The following is a 20,067-nucleotide window of genomic DNA, read 5'->3' on the forward strand; positions in this document are numbered from 1 at the left end:
TAAGATTTTTTTTTCAATTTTAAGAAAATTATTTAATAGTAAAAAATGGAGAAACATATACGAGACTCTAAATAAATATTTCTTTTCTCCCATTAAGTAACTAAAATTATTCACCATCCTAAGATTATTTTTAATTTTAATATTTTATTATAATAATTAGATTTACATTGGTTGAAATTTTATTAGAAGTTGTTAAAAGAATAATTAATTGTGATTATGAAGTAACCCTGATTGATGATGTTTTATTTTTTTAGTGGTCAGGTGGGTTCACGGAGTCCTTCTATGATTAGTAATGATTCAGAAACTTTAGAAGAATGTATGGTATGTTCAGATATGAAGCGAGATACTCTTTTTGGTCCATGTGGACATATTGCTACATGTTCTCTGTGTTCTCCACGTGTCAAGAAATGCCTCATTTGTAAAGAACAAGTTCAGTCTAGGACAAAGGTAACTTCTATATATTTTCCTTGGTTTTACCCATTTTTAGCTCTTTAAGGCAGTTTTAATGATAAATGATACTGTTTATGGCTACTCTGTCGATCAAATTATTTCTCAGGTAACAAAGTTCAAGAATGGGAATGGAGTAAGAATATATGTTCCATTACTGTTCTTTGTTTGCATATGTATAGGGTTGGTGCATATTTGAAAAAGGAAAAAATTTATTGTTTCTGTACAAAACCATGATTCTACTTTAGGTATGGCATTTTGAGTAGTCATAACTTTATTTTAAATTTAGAGGTCAGAGCAACAAGCACTGTGTTAAGTGTTGGATATACAAAGAAAGGCAAATAGGCAGTCCTTATTCTCAAGGAATTCACAATCTAATGAGTGCTCCACTAGGATTAAGAAGTATCTATATCTAGTTCATGTAAAAGATGGGATTCTAGGGAGGACTTGTAGAAAACCAAGAGATAGAGATGAAGAAGAAGAGAATCCAGACAAAAGGGAGGGTCAGTAAAAATATTTTGATTTGTGAGGAACAGTAGACATTTAATTTAAATTGACCAGTAAATACTTGGAGATATGAGTTTGGAGTTTAGGACTGAATGTATACATTTTAAAAAATCATTTGCCATGAATCAATGCCATGTTATGCTGAAGGACCTCACATAGTTCAGTGAAACCATGAGCCATCTCATACAGGTTTACCCAAGAGGGACAGGTTGCGCTGGAGAATTCTGACAAAAGGTGATCCCTTAGAGAAGGAAATGGCAAATCACTCTAGTGTTTTTGCCAAGAAAAGCCCAAGGACAGTATTAAAATGATAAAAAATGTCACATTGGAAGATGAATCCCTTAGATTGGAAGGTGCCCAGCATGCTACTGGGGAAGAGTATAAGACAAGTACAAGTAAATTGCTCCAGTTCTTTGAAGCAGCTGGACCAAAATCGAAAGATGTAAATGCATCTGATGACAAAAGAAAAGTCTGATGCTATAAAGATCAATATTGTGAAGGAACCTTGAGTGTAAGATTTATGAATCAAGGTATGCTGGATGTGGTCAACAGAAGATAGAAATATCAAACATCTCAGTGAACCTAAATTTAACTCAGTGATCATTACTTATACTACTATGGGAAAAAAATCCCTTAAAAATGCAGGAAGAAGGAGAAGGGAGTAGCCCACATAATTAATAAAAGAATGAAAAAAGCAATCCTTGGGTATAATCTCAAAAATGACAAAATGATATCTGTTCAAATCTAAAGCAGACTGTTCAAAATCATAGTTATACAAGTCTGTGTTCTAACCACTAATGTCAAAGAGGCCAGAGTTGATCATTTCTGTGAAGATCTATATTGTCTTCTAGCAGTAACACTCAAAAAAGATGTTACATTCATCATAGGAGATTGGCATGTTGAAATAGGAAATCAGAAAATAATTGGAATAAAAGGCTAGTTTGGCCTTGGAATACAAAATGCAAATGAAACCACTCTGAAGACAGAAAGTGAAAAGTAATTAAAAAGTCTCTCAAAATAATTAAGCCTCTTGAGGGTGAAGGAGGAGATTGTGTAAAAGTTGGCTTAGAGTTTAACATTAAAAAAAAACAAAACCTAAAATCTTGACATCTGGTCCCATCACTTCTGGAAAATAAAGGGGAGGAAAAATGGAAGCAGTATCAAATTTTATATTCCTGGGCTCAATGATGCCTGCAGCCATGAAATTAAAAGAAACTTGCTCCTTAGAAAAAGATGGCAAAATCTGAGAGCATATTAAAAAGCAGAGACATCACTACAAAGATCCTTATAGTCAAAGCTCTGAGAGGGCGACTATATGGAGAGCTAAATGCCACAGAATCTATACTTTTGAATTGTGATGCTGAAGAAGACTTGAGATTTCCTTAGACAATAAGGAGTTCAAATCAGTCAATATTTAAATTAATTCAGGCTATTCACTGGAAGGTCAAATACTGAAGCTATAGCTTAAATACTTTTAAATAACACGTAATGAGAAGATGGGACTTGTTAGGAGAGACCTGATGTGAGAAAATATTGAAGGCAAAAGTGGAAGTAGAAGAGGATGAGATGGCTAGTTAGTGTCATGGAAGCATTGAATGTGAATTTGGATATACTTTGGGAAATAGAGGATAGAAGGATCTGGCTTGCTTTAGACTATGAGGTTGCAAAGTGTTGGACACAACTGAATGAATGAATAACAAACGCATAATCAAATCTCCTGGAAGCTGGAGAGATCACCAGGAGAAATAGCATAGAGATGGAAGAGAAAGAAGGTCCAGGAAGAGTTTTGAATAATCCATAGTTATGACCTGAATGAAGATTTGGCAAAGGAGACTGAGAGGGAGTGGTCATACAGGTAGGAGGAGAAGCAGGAGAATGACACAGAAATCTACAGGTAAAAGGAGTATCAAGGAGAAAAGTATGTTCAAAAAAAATCTAGATTGAAGAGAGTGTCAAGAAGATGATTTACAGTGATAAAGGCTATTAGAATTGGTAATTAAAAGCATTGGTAACTTTGGAATGAGCAGGTGAAGTTGGAAACTAGTCTATGGGTATGAGTTTAAAAGAGCATGAGAAGAAATGAAAGTGGAAATGAAGTGGAGGCATCAATGGAAAACAGCCATCTGAGTTTTTTAGCCTAGAAATCTAGTCAAGATGGCCAGGCTAAGTGAAGGCTTTTTGAAGATGGAGGAGACATGGGTGTGTTTGTAGACAATACAAAAATAGCCATTGTCAAGGAGAGATAGAAGATAAGTAAGAGTAGGGGTGCTAAAGATGGGAGACACTGGAGAAGACAGGATAGAACAGTAACCTTTGTGCATATAGAGGGGGTTGGTCTTGAAGGTGAAGGGTTATCTCATTAAGTGGGACAGGGTGAAGAAAGGAATAATGGCAGAACTCATCTCAGTGATGTGTGAGATGAGAAGGGGAGAAGGAGGAGTTCTCAAGGACCTTAAGTTTTTCAGTAAATTATGAGGCAATGATATTTTGGGGAGGAGATACGGGGACACAAATAAGAGCCTTTCTCATGACAGCTTTGTTATTACCTACATTTTATATATGAGTATACTGTTTCTCAAATTTTGTGGCTTCCTCAAGGTAATTCTTGTGGTGGATCTGGAAGATGAAGTCTCTGATTAATTCTTACTTATTATTTTGAAAGGAGAAACTTGCAGTAATCTTTATAAAGTGAATGATGGTTTTGATTTTTTTTTTTTTAAATCTGCAATAGCCAAGTAACTATTTGAGTTGTAGGCATTTTTCCCTTTTATAAGAAAAGGCACAGGGTTGTCTAAAAAATGCAATTTTTCATGCATTGCTTACATGGCTATTCTGTAAAATGTGTATTGTATTAATTGCTGGTGTTACCCCAGAGAAGGAACACTGGGAAATGAATGTAAATTGTTTGCACTATAGTCTTTCTTCCCAGGTTACTTTTACCTTCTGAATCCAATTCTTAACATGCAACAAGAAAATTGGATTTATACACATATATTGTATCTAGGTTATACTGTAACACATTTAATTTGTATGGGATTGCCTGTCATCTAGGGGGAGGGATAGAGGGAAGGAGGGGAAAATTCGGAACAGAAGTGAGTACAAGGGATAATGTTGTAAAAAAAATTACCTATGCATATGTACTGTCAAAAAATTATAATTATAAAATTAATTTTTAAAAATTTTTTAAAATAAATAAAAATATAAAAGACAAGCCATTTAAAAAAAAATTGCTGGCGTTACAAGCAAAACAAAACAAACTGCCTTTATGCATATTAGTCGTATGGAAGAGGGGACCCCAAAACTCTAAAAATCCTTAAAGGAGAAAATCTCTTTCAACTCTGCCTCAGTGAGGGTCCCTGCCCTGAGGGACAAATAATTTCATCCTTGTTATCTGAGTGGAATCTCAGCTCAAGCTGAAACCCAGCAATAAGCCAACTTGGGACTCCACCCAGGAGCCCCATTCAGCTTGTAGCCAAAACCCCTTATTATAAAAAAACCAAACTAAAACCCTTTCTTTGCAGAGGTTCCAAGCATGCCATGCTATGCCATGCTTAGGATGCCAAGGGCCTCTGTCTACTGGAATACTCTTTCCAGTGCCATCCTCTCTTTACCCTCACCTATTTCCTTTTTTTAAAAAAAATTATATATATATATATATATTTTATTAATTTTATAATTATAAAAAAATTTTTGACAGTATATATGCATGAGTAATTTTTTTTATAACATTATCCCTTGTATTCATTTTTCCAAATTTTCCCCTCCCTCCCTTTACTCCCTCCCCTAGATGACAGGCAATCCCATAAATTTTACATGTGTTACAGTATAACCTAGATACAATATATGTGTGTAAATCCAATTTTCTTGTTGCACGTTAAGAATTGGATTCCGAAGGTATAAGTAACCTGGGTAGAAAGACAGTAGTGCTAACAATTTACATTCAATTCCCAGTATTCCTTCTCTGGGTGTAGTTGTTTCTGTCCATCATTGATCAACTGGAAGTTAGTTGGATCTTCTTTATGTTGAAGATATCCACTTCCATCAGAATATATCTTCATACAGTATTGTGTGTATAGTGATTTTCTGATTCTGCTCATTTCAGTCAGCATCAATTCATGTAAGTCTCTCCAAACCTCTCTGTATTCCTTCTATTGGTCATTTCTTACAGAACAATAATATTCCATAACATTCATATACCATAATTTACCCAACCATTCTCCAATTGATGGGCATCCATTCATTTTCCAGTTTCTAGCCACTATGAAAAGGGCTGCCACAAACATTTTGGCACATACAGGTCCCTTTCCCTTCTTTAGTATTTCTTTGGGATATAAGCCCAGTAGTAGCACTGCTGGGTCAAAGGGTATGCACAGTTTGATAACTTTTTGGGCATAGTTCCAAATTGCTCTCCAGAATGGCTGGATTCTTTCACAACTCCACCAACAATGCATCAGTGTCCCAGTTTTCCCACATCCCCTCCAACATTCATCATTATTTGTTCCTGTCATCTTAGCCAATCTGACAGGCTACGTGTAGCCTCACCTATTTCCTAACCAGATTTTATGCCTTTCTGTCAGGATTTCTAATCTTACTTCCAATCCCTGTAATAAACCCTTTTATCAATCAAGGTTTTCAGGTCTGTAAATTCTTTTACAGAGAACCTCTGCGCTGCCAGAAGGGCATCCCCAAAACTTCCTACCCTTGCTCCGAATCCCAAGGGGTTGCAGGGGAGCCAAACCTCTCCATCTGGTTCCCTGAACCCCAAACCTGACATTAGACCTAATCATTTAACTCCCTGACCATCAGAAACCCTAATTTCATTTTGGTTAAAATCTAGACTTTATCAGTATTATATACACAAAGTAAATATAAAATAAATATGAAGCAATTTCAGGGGTAAGAAAAACATAAATAATTGGACAAAAAAATAATTCGATAAATAAGGGAAGATCTCTTGTAGAGATAGAAATTGAGTCAAGCTTTGATGGAAGCTAGGACGTCAGCAAGGTAGAGGCAAGGAGGGGAAAAATTATAGGACAATTGGTACTAAGGCACAGAGGGAAGATGGAAATGTTTGTTTATGGAGTAGCAAAAAGGCCAATTAAACGTGGAACATTGAATGCTCCCCAAGGAGGGAGCATAGTGTGTAGTCACTGTGAAAAAAGTTGGAGCCAAATTGAGGAGGACTTTAAATGCCAAATAAATCCATTTGTATTTTTTCCTGGAGGCCATAAGGAAACCACAGAAACTTGTTGAGCAGAGAAATGATGAAGTCACATTTGTGCTTTATTTAGGAATATACATTTGATAGTTATAGATTGAATAAGGGAAAGAAGGGAATAGAGGAAGGGAGAACAATTGGGAGCATTATAATAATCCCAGAGAGAGGTGTTGAGGGTTGAGCTAGGGTGGTGATTATGTGTAGTGTTCTGGTTGGTTTGCTAGAGGTCTGTAGACCAGCCTTCGTTTCAATTCTGTAATCACCACGAGAGTAGCCAGGTGTTAAAGTCCAAATTCTTTATTGTCTCCTTTCCTGGAGCTGGGCAGCTTTCTGGAGAGCCTTTCAGACCTGCCTTGGTCTCAATGGGAGAAGTGCAGGAGGTCAGCCACCACAGTGTTGTGAGATAAAGTGAATATGTCTTTGAGTTTGTCCCAGCTTTATATGCTCTATTTTAATTACATTATCATAGTTGTGAATCTTGTAGAACTATATTAAGTACTAAGTACATGTATTGAATTACAGAACTGTTAATCACCATGCTAAACTAGATAACCATTGTTATATCAATTCCACTGACTTAACACCTTGTAAGAATCCTTGTTTCAAGTACAAGAGTTCTGGCCCATAACAACTATGAGTGGAGGAAACAGTTTATATTGAGAGAGCTGTGGCTGTAGAATAAAAAACAAATTCCAAAAAAACTCCCCAAACCAAAAAGCTGATTTGTTATATGATAGGTAGTGAGTACAGAGAATGAAGAATAAACATGACTTTGAGGGTCACTAGAACTATAGTGGTGCGCTCACTCAAATAGGGAAATTTAGAGTTAGTATTTGGATTTAGGGGAAAAGAAGTGTGATATGTTTTAGATGCCTACAGGACATCTAGTTGGTATTTGGGATTGATGCTTAGGAGATACCAATTTTAGAGTTATTTTCATAGAAATCATAGTTGAACCTATAGGAACTGATAAGTTCACTTAGAGAGTGTAGAAAAGAAGAAAGCCTAGCATAGAGCCCTGGAATTCACCTACACTTACATGGAGAATGACCTTACATTGGAGACACCAAAGGATGTTAGGTAGGGGGAGAGCCAGGAGAGAGAAATGTTATAAAAACCAGGGAGGAGAGAGACTGTTCAGGAGAAGGTGACACTAAGTTTCAGAGTAGTTAATAGTAATAATAATAGAGACGATACTAATAATTACTCCCATTATAGTATTTGACATTTTGGTCAGCACTTCACTTACATTCTCTCTTAATTGATCTCAACAATCCTGGGAAATAGGTGTAAATGAGGAAATGGAAATTTAATTGTTCTGCCTAGAATCATACAACTAACTATTAAGTATCTGAGGCAAGATTTGAACTTGGGTCTTTCTGACTTCAATTTAAGTGTTTAGTCACTATACCTGGCTGTGATTCAGTTGGGTCAAAAAAAAAAAAAGCACCAAATAAAATACTAACCCAGACAATCTGGAATTGAACTCAGCTGTTAAGAGTAAGAAAAGTGCTCTCTAAACTTAGCTGTTTCTGTGTCTTTATATGAGTTTTATTTTTTCTTAATTTCCTTGAAAAGTTCCTTTAGAAAAATGCCCCATTTTGAGGGGCAGAGAGTATGAATCTAGAACTTAGGGATGATGATGTCAGCAATAGGTGGTGAGTCTGAGGCACAGAGAACTGCCATCATACACTGTTTTGGACTCAGATAACTCCTTCATTTGAGATTTTTGAAATCTTAGTTTTCTACCTGGAATTTATGTGTGTGTGTGTGTGTGTGTGTGTGTGTGTGTGTGTGTGTATGTATGTATATGTGTGTGTATATGTATATATATGTGTATATATGTGTGTATATATGTGTATATGTATATATGTGTGTGTATATATGTATATATTTATTATAAATCCATAAATTTGGATAGAAATGTATGTTAAATCATAGATTTGTGTAATGTTTAGGTTAAATGGAATGAGCTCCTGGAGGGCAGAGATTCTCACATATGTCAGATATATTAAAAATAGCTCCAATATCCAGCACATGTCTTCTACACAGAAAGTTCTTGAATGCATATATATTGCTTGAATGATCTATTGATTAGGATATCTTCCCTAATGCTATGGTTTTCAAAACTCCTGCAGATTGAAGAATGTGTGGTGTGTTCTGACAAGAAAGCTGCTGTTCTGTTTCAACCCTGTGGTCACATGTGTGCTTGCGAGAGTAAGTATTCCTAGGCAATAGTTTACTTACTTTGCAATATGTTGTAATAAAGTTTGGCACCTTGTATCCACATATTGCTTCAGTAAAAACTCTAATTAGTATTTGAAGAGTACTTCACTGTTTAGCATTTACTTCCCTTTGTATTTAGTAAGTCAGTTTTCCCAGTGTTCTTATGTTAGCTAATTCCTACATCCTTCATAGAGTTTCTAAGTAGAACTTACTTACCCTATCTTGCTCAGCATCTGCTGCAGATGTCCAGGACTTCTTAAGCTTTTTCCTCTTACAATCCCTTTTTGTCCTAGAAATTTTTAAGTGACCCTGGATATATAGATATATAAAATAGGTATTCAAATCAAACATTTACTGATAAGTCATAAAGAAATTTATTTTAAAACAATTCTTTGGTATACATATAATTTTACTATTAAAGACCAAAAGAAATTTGCATATTAATGAGATGGATGTACTTGTTTATTTTTAAATAAAGAATTAAATCTTAGTGGAATATTTGATATTTTTACTGCTGCCAATTTTTTCACAACTCCCACATTCAGTTTCATGACCCTATTTGGGGTTGCAAGCCACAATTTAAGAAGCTTTGATATTGTCCACCAAATTCAGGATGCCCCCAAAAGTCTTAGTGCACTGTAATAACTTAAAATTATACTAAGATTCATGGGACATCCTGTATAAATGATCCTTTATCACTCCACAAAGTTTAATTTTAAAAAAAATCTATGCAAAGTACACTTAAAGTGCACTTTGTTTATGTTATTTGTAGTTAATGTCTTACACTAATTTCCTAATGTACCTTTTTTCTTCTCACTTTGCCCTTGTTTCATTTTTCCCTTGTAACAAAGAAAAGCAGGAAAGCATAATTAATTAATATAATAATTAACATTTAGCATCTCTTATCATCTGAGCTCAGAATTCAGTAGCCATCTTCATTTTCATTATGAGTTTAGTGACTTTTTGGTGGTATTTCTAGTTACATTTGTAGGCAGGATTTTGGGGATATTTATTTTTTTTTTTTTAAAGAAAATTATAGATCCACATTTGTATACATATATAGAAATATGTATAAATTTTAATTAATACCATTTTTTTCCACTTTTCTTCTTAAATTTTTTCCTTATTCTTTATAAAAATAAGCCAGTGTGCATGTTGTTTTAATTTTGCTTTCTTTACATCTTTTCATCAAGTTTTCCTGTGTTTACATTCTTTTCATTTGTCATTTCTTATACTATAGTCTTTCAAGTCATATTCTACAATTAACCATTCCACAAACATTGAACATATGGATGATTCTCAGTTTTATGCTGTTATAAATTATGTTGAAATATTTTTGTTAAAAATAAAAAGCTCTTTTCTCCCCTTTGTTTTATACTCTGTGGGTCATATCCTTAGTAGTATGGATACTACCCTACTAGTATGGTTAGAGGTTATTTAAGTTTAAAAAAAAGGTTAAGCCAATCGACAGTCTTATCGATATTGTAAGTGTGCCAGTTAAAGAATATGAACAATTTGGGGTGTGATCTTTAAAAATAATTTATATTATTATAAAGCACACTTTATATATTTTTCTTGCCAATTAATGTATCTACCTGACCAAACTTTGTTTCTGCTCTTAAGCCTTCATCAGCTATTATAACTCTTTACTTTATAATTTTCTGTTACTTTTTGTGCCTTAATAATGTTACAATATAATTTCTTTGGAGATGCTGGCAAAAATTAGATCATTTTATCATGTTTTTTTTTTTCCCCCCTACTCCTCCTAATCCCTGTACTTTTTAGGTCCTATTTTTGTGCTATATACCATGTTTTTCCCTCTATTTTTTTGTTCTTTTCATTAAAGGTTTTTCAAAGTTTTAAAAACCATTCTCCTCACTTGAACAGCCTCAGGGTGAAAGTACAGTAAGTTATACTCTTAAAATAATTTAGTAAGCAGCACTTAATGAACTATCTAAATAAGATAGTAATTAAAGTAGTAAAATGGCCTGATCTTAGCCTATCATTATGAAATATATTTATTAATAGAGACAAAGCTGGAAAGTTTGGGGCTGATCTCTCTATACTACGTGACATACCTTCATTATTGACTTCCCATTTACTGCAGCACTAATCTAAGAATTCAGAATTATTACTAGAATCTCCTGTCAAAATCACAAATAGTAAGGGAAATGTTCTTTGTCAAGTACATTCAGTTAAGATTTCCTATGCCAAAATGAAATTCTGAGTTAGACATAGAGGACAGTGAGCTCATTTTTGTGAGTAGTGAAACTTTTGGAAGATTATAAAAAGTAACTAAAGGAAAGCTCAACTTGAGGTTACAAGTTTATTTGGGGAGTATCCTGTATAGTATCATACCTTTTAAACTTGAAAAATATTTCCCCTAAAACCAGACAATTATTCTACACTAGAGTTTTTCATACTTTGTCATCTATGTAGATATGTTCTACATGAACAGATATGGCTTACCCATTTTCCCCAACTTTCATTGGGTTATATTGTATTTTAGGAGCATATCTTTGTTGCATCCCAAGTCAGAATCCTTTACACTCAGGGAATGTAGAATTAGAGATTGTTTTGTTTATCCCCTGAATAATTTAGTGTCTTTTCCTTTCCAAATACTAATGTGTGATAAGAAACTTCTAGCCAAATTATTCTCCAAGTGAAAGGAATGAGTTTGAAGGCTATGGAATGATCTGCATAGAGTAAAACTTATGTCTAAACTTGTTTTCTCAATTTGTAAAATTAAGAGGATTAAATAAGATCATAATTATGAGTCTTTTTAGCTCTAAATTTTGTGATTTTGTAATTTTCTCCAGTTTTTCCACTTAAGCAGCTTTCACTTTTTCTTTCTTAAGATATGTTTTACATCAATATTTAAATATTGGAAAAGACACTCTTCACTGTGCTTATAATTTTATATATTTGTGATGAATTAAATAAAATATGAATAATATATAAAACTTCTTATTTTATTGTCTTTACCGATGATGTTTTTTTAGGGAGAGAAAAAGTTTTGTTCAAACTTTGTTTACAAGCCATATCTTACCTTATATTTGAGTAGTGGAAAAATGGCATTTTGAGTATGAGTAAGGGGAAAAAAAACCTCAATGGTCATGTAGTTTATCTCCTATTCATATTTTGAATCCATATACAATATTCCTAACAAGTGAAAAGAATTCAGAAGTTGAAAACCTATTATTCCCCATGTGTTCCTCAGCTTCTCCCCCAAGGCAGCCCATTCTATTTTTAAATGGCTTTGTTAAGAATGTTTAATTTTATGGTACTTTTGTGCTATTTTTTTTTTACATAGAAATTATTTTTCTATACATTAGCTTTTTATTTTTACTTTATTGCCTCATTTTGATAGAAACAGCAGGAAGAGAATGGTTCAACATAATGCAGAAATTTTGGAGTACAGTATTTTGCATCAGAAAAGAATTTTAGAGAAAACTACAGTGGGCTTACAAGCAACCAATCACCAACCAGGCAGTACAGTGTATTGGTAAGAGGTGGGGAGTAGCAGGAGTATTCTGGTATTAATTTGCATTTTGAAAGGAAGTCTGCCTTTTCTTTCCTTACTCTATTAAACTCCTGAAGTAAACATATCATTTATTTTTAGAAAAAATGTTTACCAAAAATATTAGGGAGTGTAGTTAATCCTTAAAATATGGACCATCATTGTGGTGTGCTGAAAATATAGGATAGGTTTGATTTTTTTTTTTTTTTTTTTTTGCTCTAGGGTTCACAACATTTTTAGTAGACACAGTTAACCTCCTGGTAGCATATTAGAGTTGTTTAATGGGGCTTATCTTAAAAGTTAGTGAGATTAGAAGAACAGTCAGCTGAAGGGGAAAGAGTAATATGTTTCTTGTCTAAATAATGTGTCTATCCTTGTTTTTTCAGACTGTGCTAACCTCATGAAGAAATGTGTACAATGTCGGGCAGTAGTTGAACGGAGAGTACCTTTCATTATGTGTTGTGGTGGCAAAGGTTCAGAAGATGCCAGTGATGATATTGGTGAGTTTATTTTTTAAAAAATTTTTTCTTCCACTTGAACCCATTTTAATTTAATTTAATTCGATAAGCAATCATTTAGCTCTTGCTTTTAGGAACAAAAGACAAAATTTAAAGCTCTTGTCTTCAAAGAGGTTACACTCTATTCCCTTTTATATCTCCTTATTAATAATAAACTTTTCTCACATATAAAAAAAGATAAAATATGCTTGTTGGTCTGTTGTTATAAATAAAATAGTCAGGAAAGAAAGTTATTTTAATTTCATATGGGGATTACAAAACTTAAAAAGCTTTAACTATGAAGAAAATCTACATTGAAATGAAAAAAGAAAAAAAAGAATATGGTGGGTGGGGCTGGTAATGAAATCAGACACCTTTCTGTCTTCTATTTGATATGAGACTATCTATTTAGCACTCTTTTTTTTTTTTTTTTTTATAATATCTTATACTACTTTTAGCAAGAGTTAAGATTCCTATTAAAAATTATCTCCCTGGAAGGAATTTGTGACCAAAGGAGAACTAGAGATCATTATTGATCACAAAATAGAAAATTTTGATTACATCAAATTAAAAAGCTTTTGTACAAACAAAACTAATGCAAACAAGATTAGAAGGGAAGTAACAAATTGGGAAAACATTTTTACACTTAAAGGTTCCAATAAAGTCCTCATCTCCAAAATATATAGAGAATTGACTCTAATTTATAAGAAATAAAACCATTCTCCAATTGATAAATGGTCAAAGGATATGAACAGACAATTTTCAGATGATGAAATTGAAACTATTTCCACTCATATGAAAGAGTGTTCCAAATCACTATTGATCAGAGAAATGCAAATTAAGACAACTCTGAGATATCATTACACACCTGTCAGATTGGCTAAGATGACAGGAAAAAATAATGATGAATGGTGGAGAGGATATGGGAAAACTGGGACACTGATGCATTGTTGGTGGAGTTGTGAAAGAATCCAACCATTCTGGAGAGCAATCTGGAATTATGCCCAAAAAGTTATCAAACTGTGCATACCCTTTGACCCAGCAGTGCTATTACTGGCCTTATATCCCAAGGAAATACTAAAGAAGGGAAAGGGACCTGTATGTGCCAAAATGTTTGTGGCAGCTCTTTTTGTAGTGGCCAGAAACTGGAAAATGAATGGATGTCCATCAATTGGAGAATAGTTGGATAAATTATGGTGTATGAATGTTATGGAATATTACTGTTCTATAAGAAATGACCAACAGGAGGAATACAGAGAGGTTTGGAGAGACTTACATGAACTGATGCTGAGTGAAATGAGCAGAACTAGGAGATCATTATACACTTCAACAACAATCCTATATGAGGATGTATTCTGATGGAAGTGGATATCTTCAACATAGAGAAGAGCTAATCCAATTCCAACTGATCAATGATGGACAGAATCAGCTACACCCAGAGGAGGAACACTGGTTATTTTTACCTTCTGAATCCAATTCTCCCTTTGCAACAACAACAACAACAAAATTTGGTTCTGCACATACATATTGTACCTAGGATATACTATAACATATTTAATATGTATGGGAATACCTGCCATCTAGGGGAGAGGGTAGAGGGAAGGAGGGAAAAAATTCGAAACAGAAAGGAGTACAAGGGATAATGTTGTAAAAAAATTACTTATGCATATGTACTGTCAAAAAATGTTATAATTATAAAATTAATTTTTAAAAAAATGATCTCTCTGTGCTGAACAAAAGTATTTTTCATATATATGGAAACTAGGAAAATATCCATCCCGTTTGAACCAAAGAGTCCATTACTGGACTTGTATCTCAAGGAAGCCATCAATAAGAAAGTCCTCATTGAACAACAGATTATTTACAACAGCACTTTTTTGTGTTAGCTAAGAATTGGAAATAAAGTAGATATCTATCATTTGGGAAATGGCTAATAAAATTATGGTATGTGAATGTAATAGAATATCACTGGGCTATAAGAAATGATTAATACAGTGACTACTGAAAAGCATGGCAAGGCCTGAATGAATCAATTTAGAGTGAAGTAAGCTGAACCAAGAAAGCAATACACATATTAACTAAAACAACATAAATGGAAAGAACGCCACTTGGGACAACTATAATGATGTTTAAAAAAAAACAAAACCAGAAAATATCAATAAAAATATGTCTTTTAAAAAAAAACAAATAAAAGGAAACTGAACTTTGGGACAGATTATCTTCAATGGCCTCAGTTCAGTCTCTTCCCAAAATCTTCAGATTAATAGTTTTCACTTTTAACTCTTTATATAGCACAGCATATAGAGAGCAAACATAACAGATATTTACGCATCTGACAAGGGGAAGCAAGGAAAGTCATCTTTGTTGAGGCTTATTCTAATTAGGCACTGCAAGTGAAGTAATCTGCTTTTTTATATTGCTGTGCCAAATATGCCCATTATTTAAAAGAGTCTTGTTTTAAAATTCAGCCTAATAATAATGCCCATTTCAATAAAAAATATATATATTTCAATATTAAAAAATTTATGTAAGGGACAGCTAGATGATATAGTGGATAGAACACTGATCCTGAAGTCAGAAGGACCTGAGTGTAAAACCGAAGTTAGACACTTATTTATTTATTTATTCTTAATTTTTATAATTATAACATTTTCTTTGACAGTACATATGCATAGGTAATTTTTTTTAACAACATTATCCCTTGTACTCCCTTCTGTTCCGAATTTTTCCCCTCCTTCCCTCCATCCCCTCCCCTAGATGGCAGGCATTCCCATACATATCAAATGTCTTATAGTATATCCTAGGTACAATATATATATATGCAGAACCGAATTGTTGTTGCAAAGGAAGGATTGTATTCGGAAGGTAAAAATAATCTGGGAAGAAAAATAAAACAAAACAAAACAAAACAAAACAAAACAAAAACCAATGCTCACAGTTTACACTCATTTCCCAGTGTTCCTTTTCTGGATATTGCTGATTCTGTTCATCATTGATCAATTGGAATTGGATTAGCTCTTCTCTATGTTGAAGATATCCACTTCCATCAGAATACATCCTCATATAGTATCATTGTTGAAGTGTATAATGATCTCCTAGTTCTGCTCATTTCACTCAGCATCAGTTGATATAAGTCTCTCCAAGCCTCTCTGTATTCCTCCTGTTGGTCATTTCTTACAGAACAATAATATTCCATAACATTCATATATCATAATTTACCCAACCATTCTCCAATTGATGGACATCCATTCATTTTCCAGTTTCCAGCCATTACAAAAAGGGCTGCCACAAACATTTTGGCACATACAGGTCACTTTCTCTTCTTCAGTATTTCCTTGGGATATAAGCCCAATAGCAGCAATGCTGGGTCAAAGGATATGCACAGTTTGATAACTTTTTGGGCATAATTCCAGATTGCTCTCCAGAATGGCCGGATTCTTTCACAACTCCACCAACAATGCATCAGTGTCCCAGTTTTCCCCACAGCCCTCCAACATTCATCATTATTTGTTCCTGTCATCTTAGCCAATCTGACAGGTGTGTAATGATATCTCAGAATTGTCTTAATTTGCATTTCTCTGATCAATAGTGATTTGGAACACTCTTTCATATGAGTGGAAATAGTTTCAATTTCATCATCTGAAAATTGTCTGTTCATATCCTTTGACCATTTATCAATTGGAGAATGGCTTGATTGCTTATAAATTAAAGTCAATTCTCTGTATATTTTGGAGATGAGGCCTTTATCAGAACTTTTAAGTGTAAAAATGTTTTCCCAATTTGTTACTTTCCTTCTAATCTTGTTTGCATAAACTAATGCAAAACTATGTTTGTGCAGAAACTTTTTAATTTAGTGTAATCAAAATTTTCTATTTTGTGATCAATAATGGTCTCTAGTTCTCCCTTGGACACAAACTCCTAACTCCTCCACAAGTCCGAGAGGTAAACCATCCCATGTTCCTCCAATTTATTTATGATTTCGTTCTTTATGCCTAAATCTTGGACCCATTTTGATCTTATCTTAGTATGTGGTGCTAATTGTGGGTCCATGCCTAGTTTGTGCCATTGAAGTTAGACACTTATTAATACTAATTAGCTGTGTAACCCTAGGCAAATCATTTAACTTCAATTGCCTCTCAAAAAAAAAAAAAAATCATGTAATGATACTATATACTATTAGGGTTAGGAAGAGGAAGATGTAAAGATATTCTCTCTGTTGCAGCAAGTGGAAACATTCCAGTTTTACAGAAGGACAAAGACAATACCAATGTCAATGCTGATGTGCAGAAGTTACAACAGCAGTTACAAGATATCAAAGAGCAGGTAAAAAAAAAATCTTTATGTTAAAATGCTGATTTTTGTGAATAATTTTTAGGAGAAAAGGTCATTTATTTACTTTCTGAAATTAAAGTTCTGTTTCATACCTCAAACATTTGCCCTTTAATCTAAATCTGGTTGATAGGAATTATTGCGTTGGATAAAAACTTGAAATTTCAGTGTTCTCTTGCAGCTGGAAAAAATACTTATCCCTTTCTTTTGTATTTATGCTTATAAAGCAGTCCTAAAATAAATAGTACTATAGAGAAATGCATGTTGTCAGATACTAGATTAGAATTACATATTAAGTACATGCAATCAAGTGATTAAAATTCCTTGACTTAAAATTAACATAATTAGATCCATTTTCTGGATATACTTATGGCCTTGTAAATTCTTGCTTTTGGAAGGAAACTAGATTCATTCTAAAACAAATTTAAAATTGGTGCTAAATTTTCAGAATCTCTTTCATGTAAAAAATTCACATGTACAACCAGCGAGCTAACTTGAAGAAAACAACAGATTTTTCATGAAAGTATTTTGTATTATGTTGGTTTAAAATTTCTTTTACTAGAAGATATAAAAACATATAAAATAGTTTCAAAATTTTTTGAAATAGACTCATAGTGGATTTATAAATTTTGAATTGTAAATAGGGAAAATTTTTATTAAAAGCTCCTCTCTGACATTCAACAATTATGTTTCCATGGCTTATTCACAGACATAATTTTGTATGGAATAGATCCAGGAATTTTGGTTCTTGTGAACTCAATATTATGATCAACAGTCAACAGCCCCCTCTCCCCCCCAAAAAAACCCACGAAAACTTGATGAAATTTTAGACTGCTTTACAAGAAATACATCTTCCAGGAATAAGGAAGTACAGTAGTCTTGTAGGGTGCTGTGCTCACTTCTGTGCACTATGTTTAATGAAAGACAATGAAAAATTAAAGAATAGCTAGAAAAGAATTGTAAGATGACAAAAAATGCCTCAGATTCATGACATGAAGATTGGTTGAAGGAACCAATGAGAGGCAAAATGGTATGGTAGGTGCACAGCATTGTATTTGATCTTTGATCTCCCTATTTTGTATTTGGAGTTAGAAAGACTCGAGTTCAAATTTCATCTCATGATATAACATTGGGCAAATCATTTAATTTTAGTACCTCAATTTCCTCATCTGTAATACAGTAGGAATATTGGTTTTTAATAATATCTGATCTCTTCCATGCTAAGAATTCATGATTCTGTGAGCCATTTCAACTCTAGAGTATGATCCTATGAAATAGAAATGTTTATCTTGGAAGATGAAAAGTGTTGGAGGACATGATAAACTGAAAGTATGTCAGTTGAAGAAATTTTCTGTTTGCCACAGGATGGTAGATTTATGATTTAGGCATTATATAAACATAGCTGACTGATAGTTAAAGCTATCCAAGAATGGAATGAGCTTACTTAGGGAGGTTATAGGTTTGTCCTTGTCAGAGGTCTTTAGACAGAGGCTGTGAATTCTTTTTCAAATATAGGTTGTAATATATAACCAATAAAATTCCTTCCACCTTTGAAATTTCAGGATTCTGTGAGTAGATTTAAGGCATGCAGAGAGATGAAGAGTAGCATGTTGTGATGTTGGGTTACAAAGGATATAGAAGCCCTTGCACCTCTATATATTTAATCTTGGTGGTAACGTCAAAGACACAAAAATCTGTAGTCCATGCCGAATGAAGGAGTAAATCATGAGAGTTGAAGAGATTGACAGATCATAAGTCCAGAATGTTTGAGGGAACTTTGGTGTGTATGTGTACGCACATACACACACACACACACACACACACACACACACACACACACACACACACACACACACACACACACGTTTTCGAGCCAGATTTAGAGTTACTTGAAAAATAAGAGAGGAACAATATGAGACATAGCAGGTGACTACTTAATCATTTAAATAGGGTGATAGAGGTGAAAGTGATGATCTTCAAAGTAAGAGTTGCTGGGTGAAGGTAGCATCTGAAGGGTCTAGTAGTGGCAGTGAAGTCAAAGGGATCGTTTACTTTCTGACTTAGTATATTGGGAGAGATTAGTTTTCCTGAGTTTTAGTTCAGGGAAGGAAAGAACAGGAAAGAGATATAAAGGAAAGATTGTTTATAGAATTGGGGGCTCTGGGGACTTAAAAATTGCTGATATTTTCCATGCTAAACTATCTCTGTTGATTCTGACAATAATTCTGGATATAAGAGACAAGAGATAGTGGTGAATCTAGGGAGACTCTTAGTTTGGAAGCTTGAAGGCGACCTGGAAGATGGTTTTGTCTTTTACAATAATGGGGAAGATAGAAGGTGGGGGGGGAAAGATAAGTTCAGTTTGGGACATATTTAGTTTAACATGTCTTATTGGTCATCTGCTTTGAGATGTCTGAAAGGCATTTGGAGATAAGACTTTGAAAGTCAACAGAGAGATTGGTATAGGACACGTAAATTTGAGAACCATTAGAATAGAGGTGGTAATTACATCCATGGAAGCTGATGTACTTCACCAAGTGAAATAGTGTACAAAAAGAGAAGAGGGCCCAGGACAGAACCCTGAGGTACACCTAAGGATCAAAATAGGTGACTAGGGAATAGTCAGTAGGAGAACCAGGAGAGAAGTGTTGCTTGAAAACTTAAAAGAGATTATCTAGGAGGAAGATGTAATCAGCAGTATTTGAAGCTACAGAAAGTTCAAAGAGAATGAGAATTGCAAAAAGGCCATTAAATTTGTCAGTGAAAAATAAAATTTGGAGAAAGCCAATTTGGTTCAGTGATAAGGCCAGAAGTTTTATTGTAGGGATTAAGAAGAGAGTAAGAATAGAGTAACTGGGGACAACTCTTGTGGAGAAGAAATGTAGATCAACAGTTAGCAAGAGTGGAAGGATCCAAGTGAGTGTTATTTTAGGATAGGGAGGGGAGATAGGATATTGGCATTTTTATAGGCAGTAGGGAATGAATTTAGTAAACAGGAAAAGATTGAAAATAAATAACCGAATGGTGATGACAGAGGGGACAGTCTGTTGGAGGAGAAGGGATGAAATAGGATCACTTGAACAGATATAAGTCTTTGTCTTTTTAAGGTTGAAGCCACCCCATCAAGTGAGAAATTGTCATAAGGCTTCTTAGTGATAGAAGAACGATCTCATTGAATGTCCTCAAATTCATAATTCTTGAAGATAGTGCATTTGTGGATAATGGCCAGATCAAGGAAACCATATTGAACCATTTTTTACATTCTTTATAACATTTCTCATTTTGGTAGCTCTTGTTTTACTTTAGATGTTAAAAGAACA

At 34.0% G+C, this 20,067-nt stretch overlaps 1 protein-coding gene across 1 annotated transcript in view; it reads left to right on the forward strand.

Annotated features, from left to right (window-relative positions):
* The window catches only part of MIB1 (MIB E3 ubiquitin protein ligase 1), a 152,708-nt gene that overhangs the window by 125,446 nt on the left and 7,195 nt on the right, over nt 1-20,067 (forward strand). Inside the window, exons 17-20 of the mRNA XM_074276439.1 lie at nt 255-447; nt 8,314-8,392; nt 12,308-12,421; nt 16,641-16,741. Coding sequence (XP_074132540.1) covers nt 255-447; nt 8,314-8,392; nt 12,308-12,421; nt 16,641-16,741 — 487 coding nt within the window. The remainder of the gene's footprint in view (nt 1-254; nt 448-8,313; nt 8,393-12,307; nt 12,422-16,640; nt 16,742-20,067) is intronic.

The sequence above is a fragment of the Sminthopsis crassicaudata genome, chromosome 1, assembly GCF_048593235.1.
Source record: "Sminthopsis crassicaudata isolate SCR6 chromosome 1, ASM4859323v1, whole genome shotgun sequence".
Taxonomy (NCBI): domain Eukaryota; kingdom Metazoa; phylum Chordata; class Mammalia; order Dasyuromorphia; family Dasyuridae; genus Sminthopsis; species Sminthopsis crassicaudata.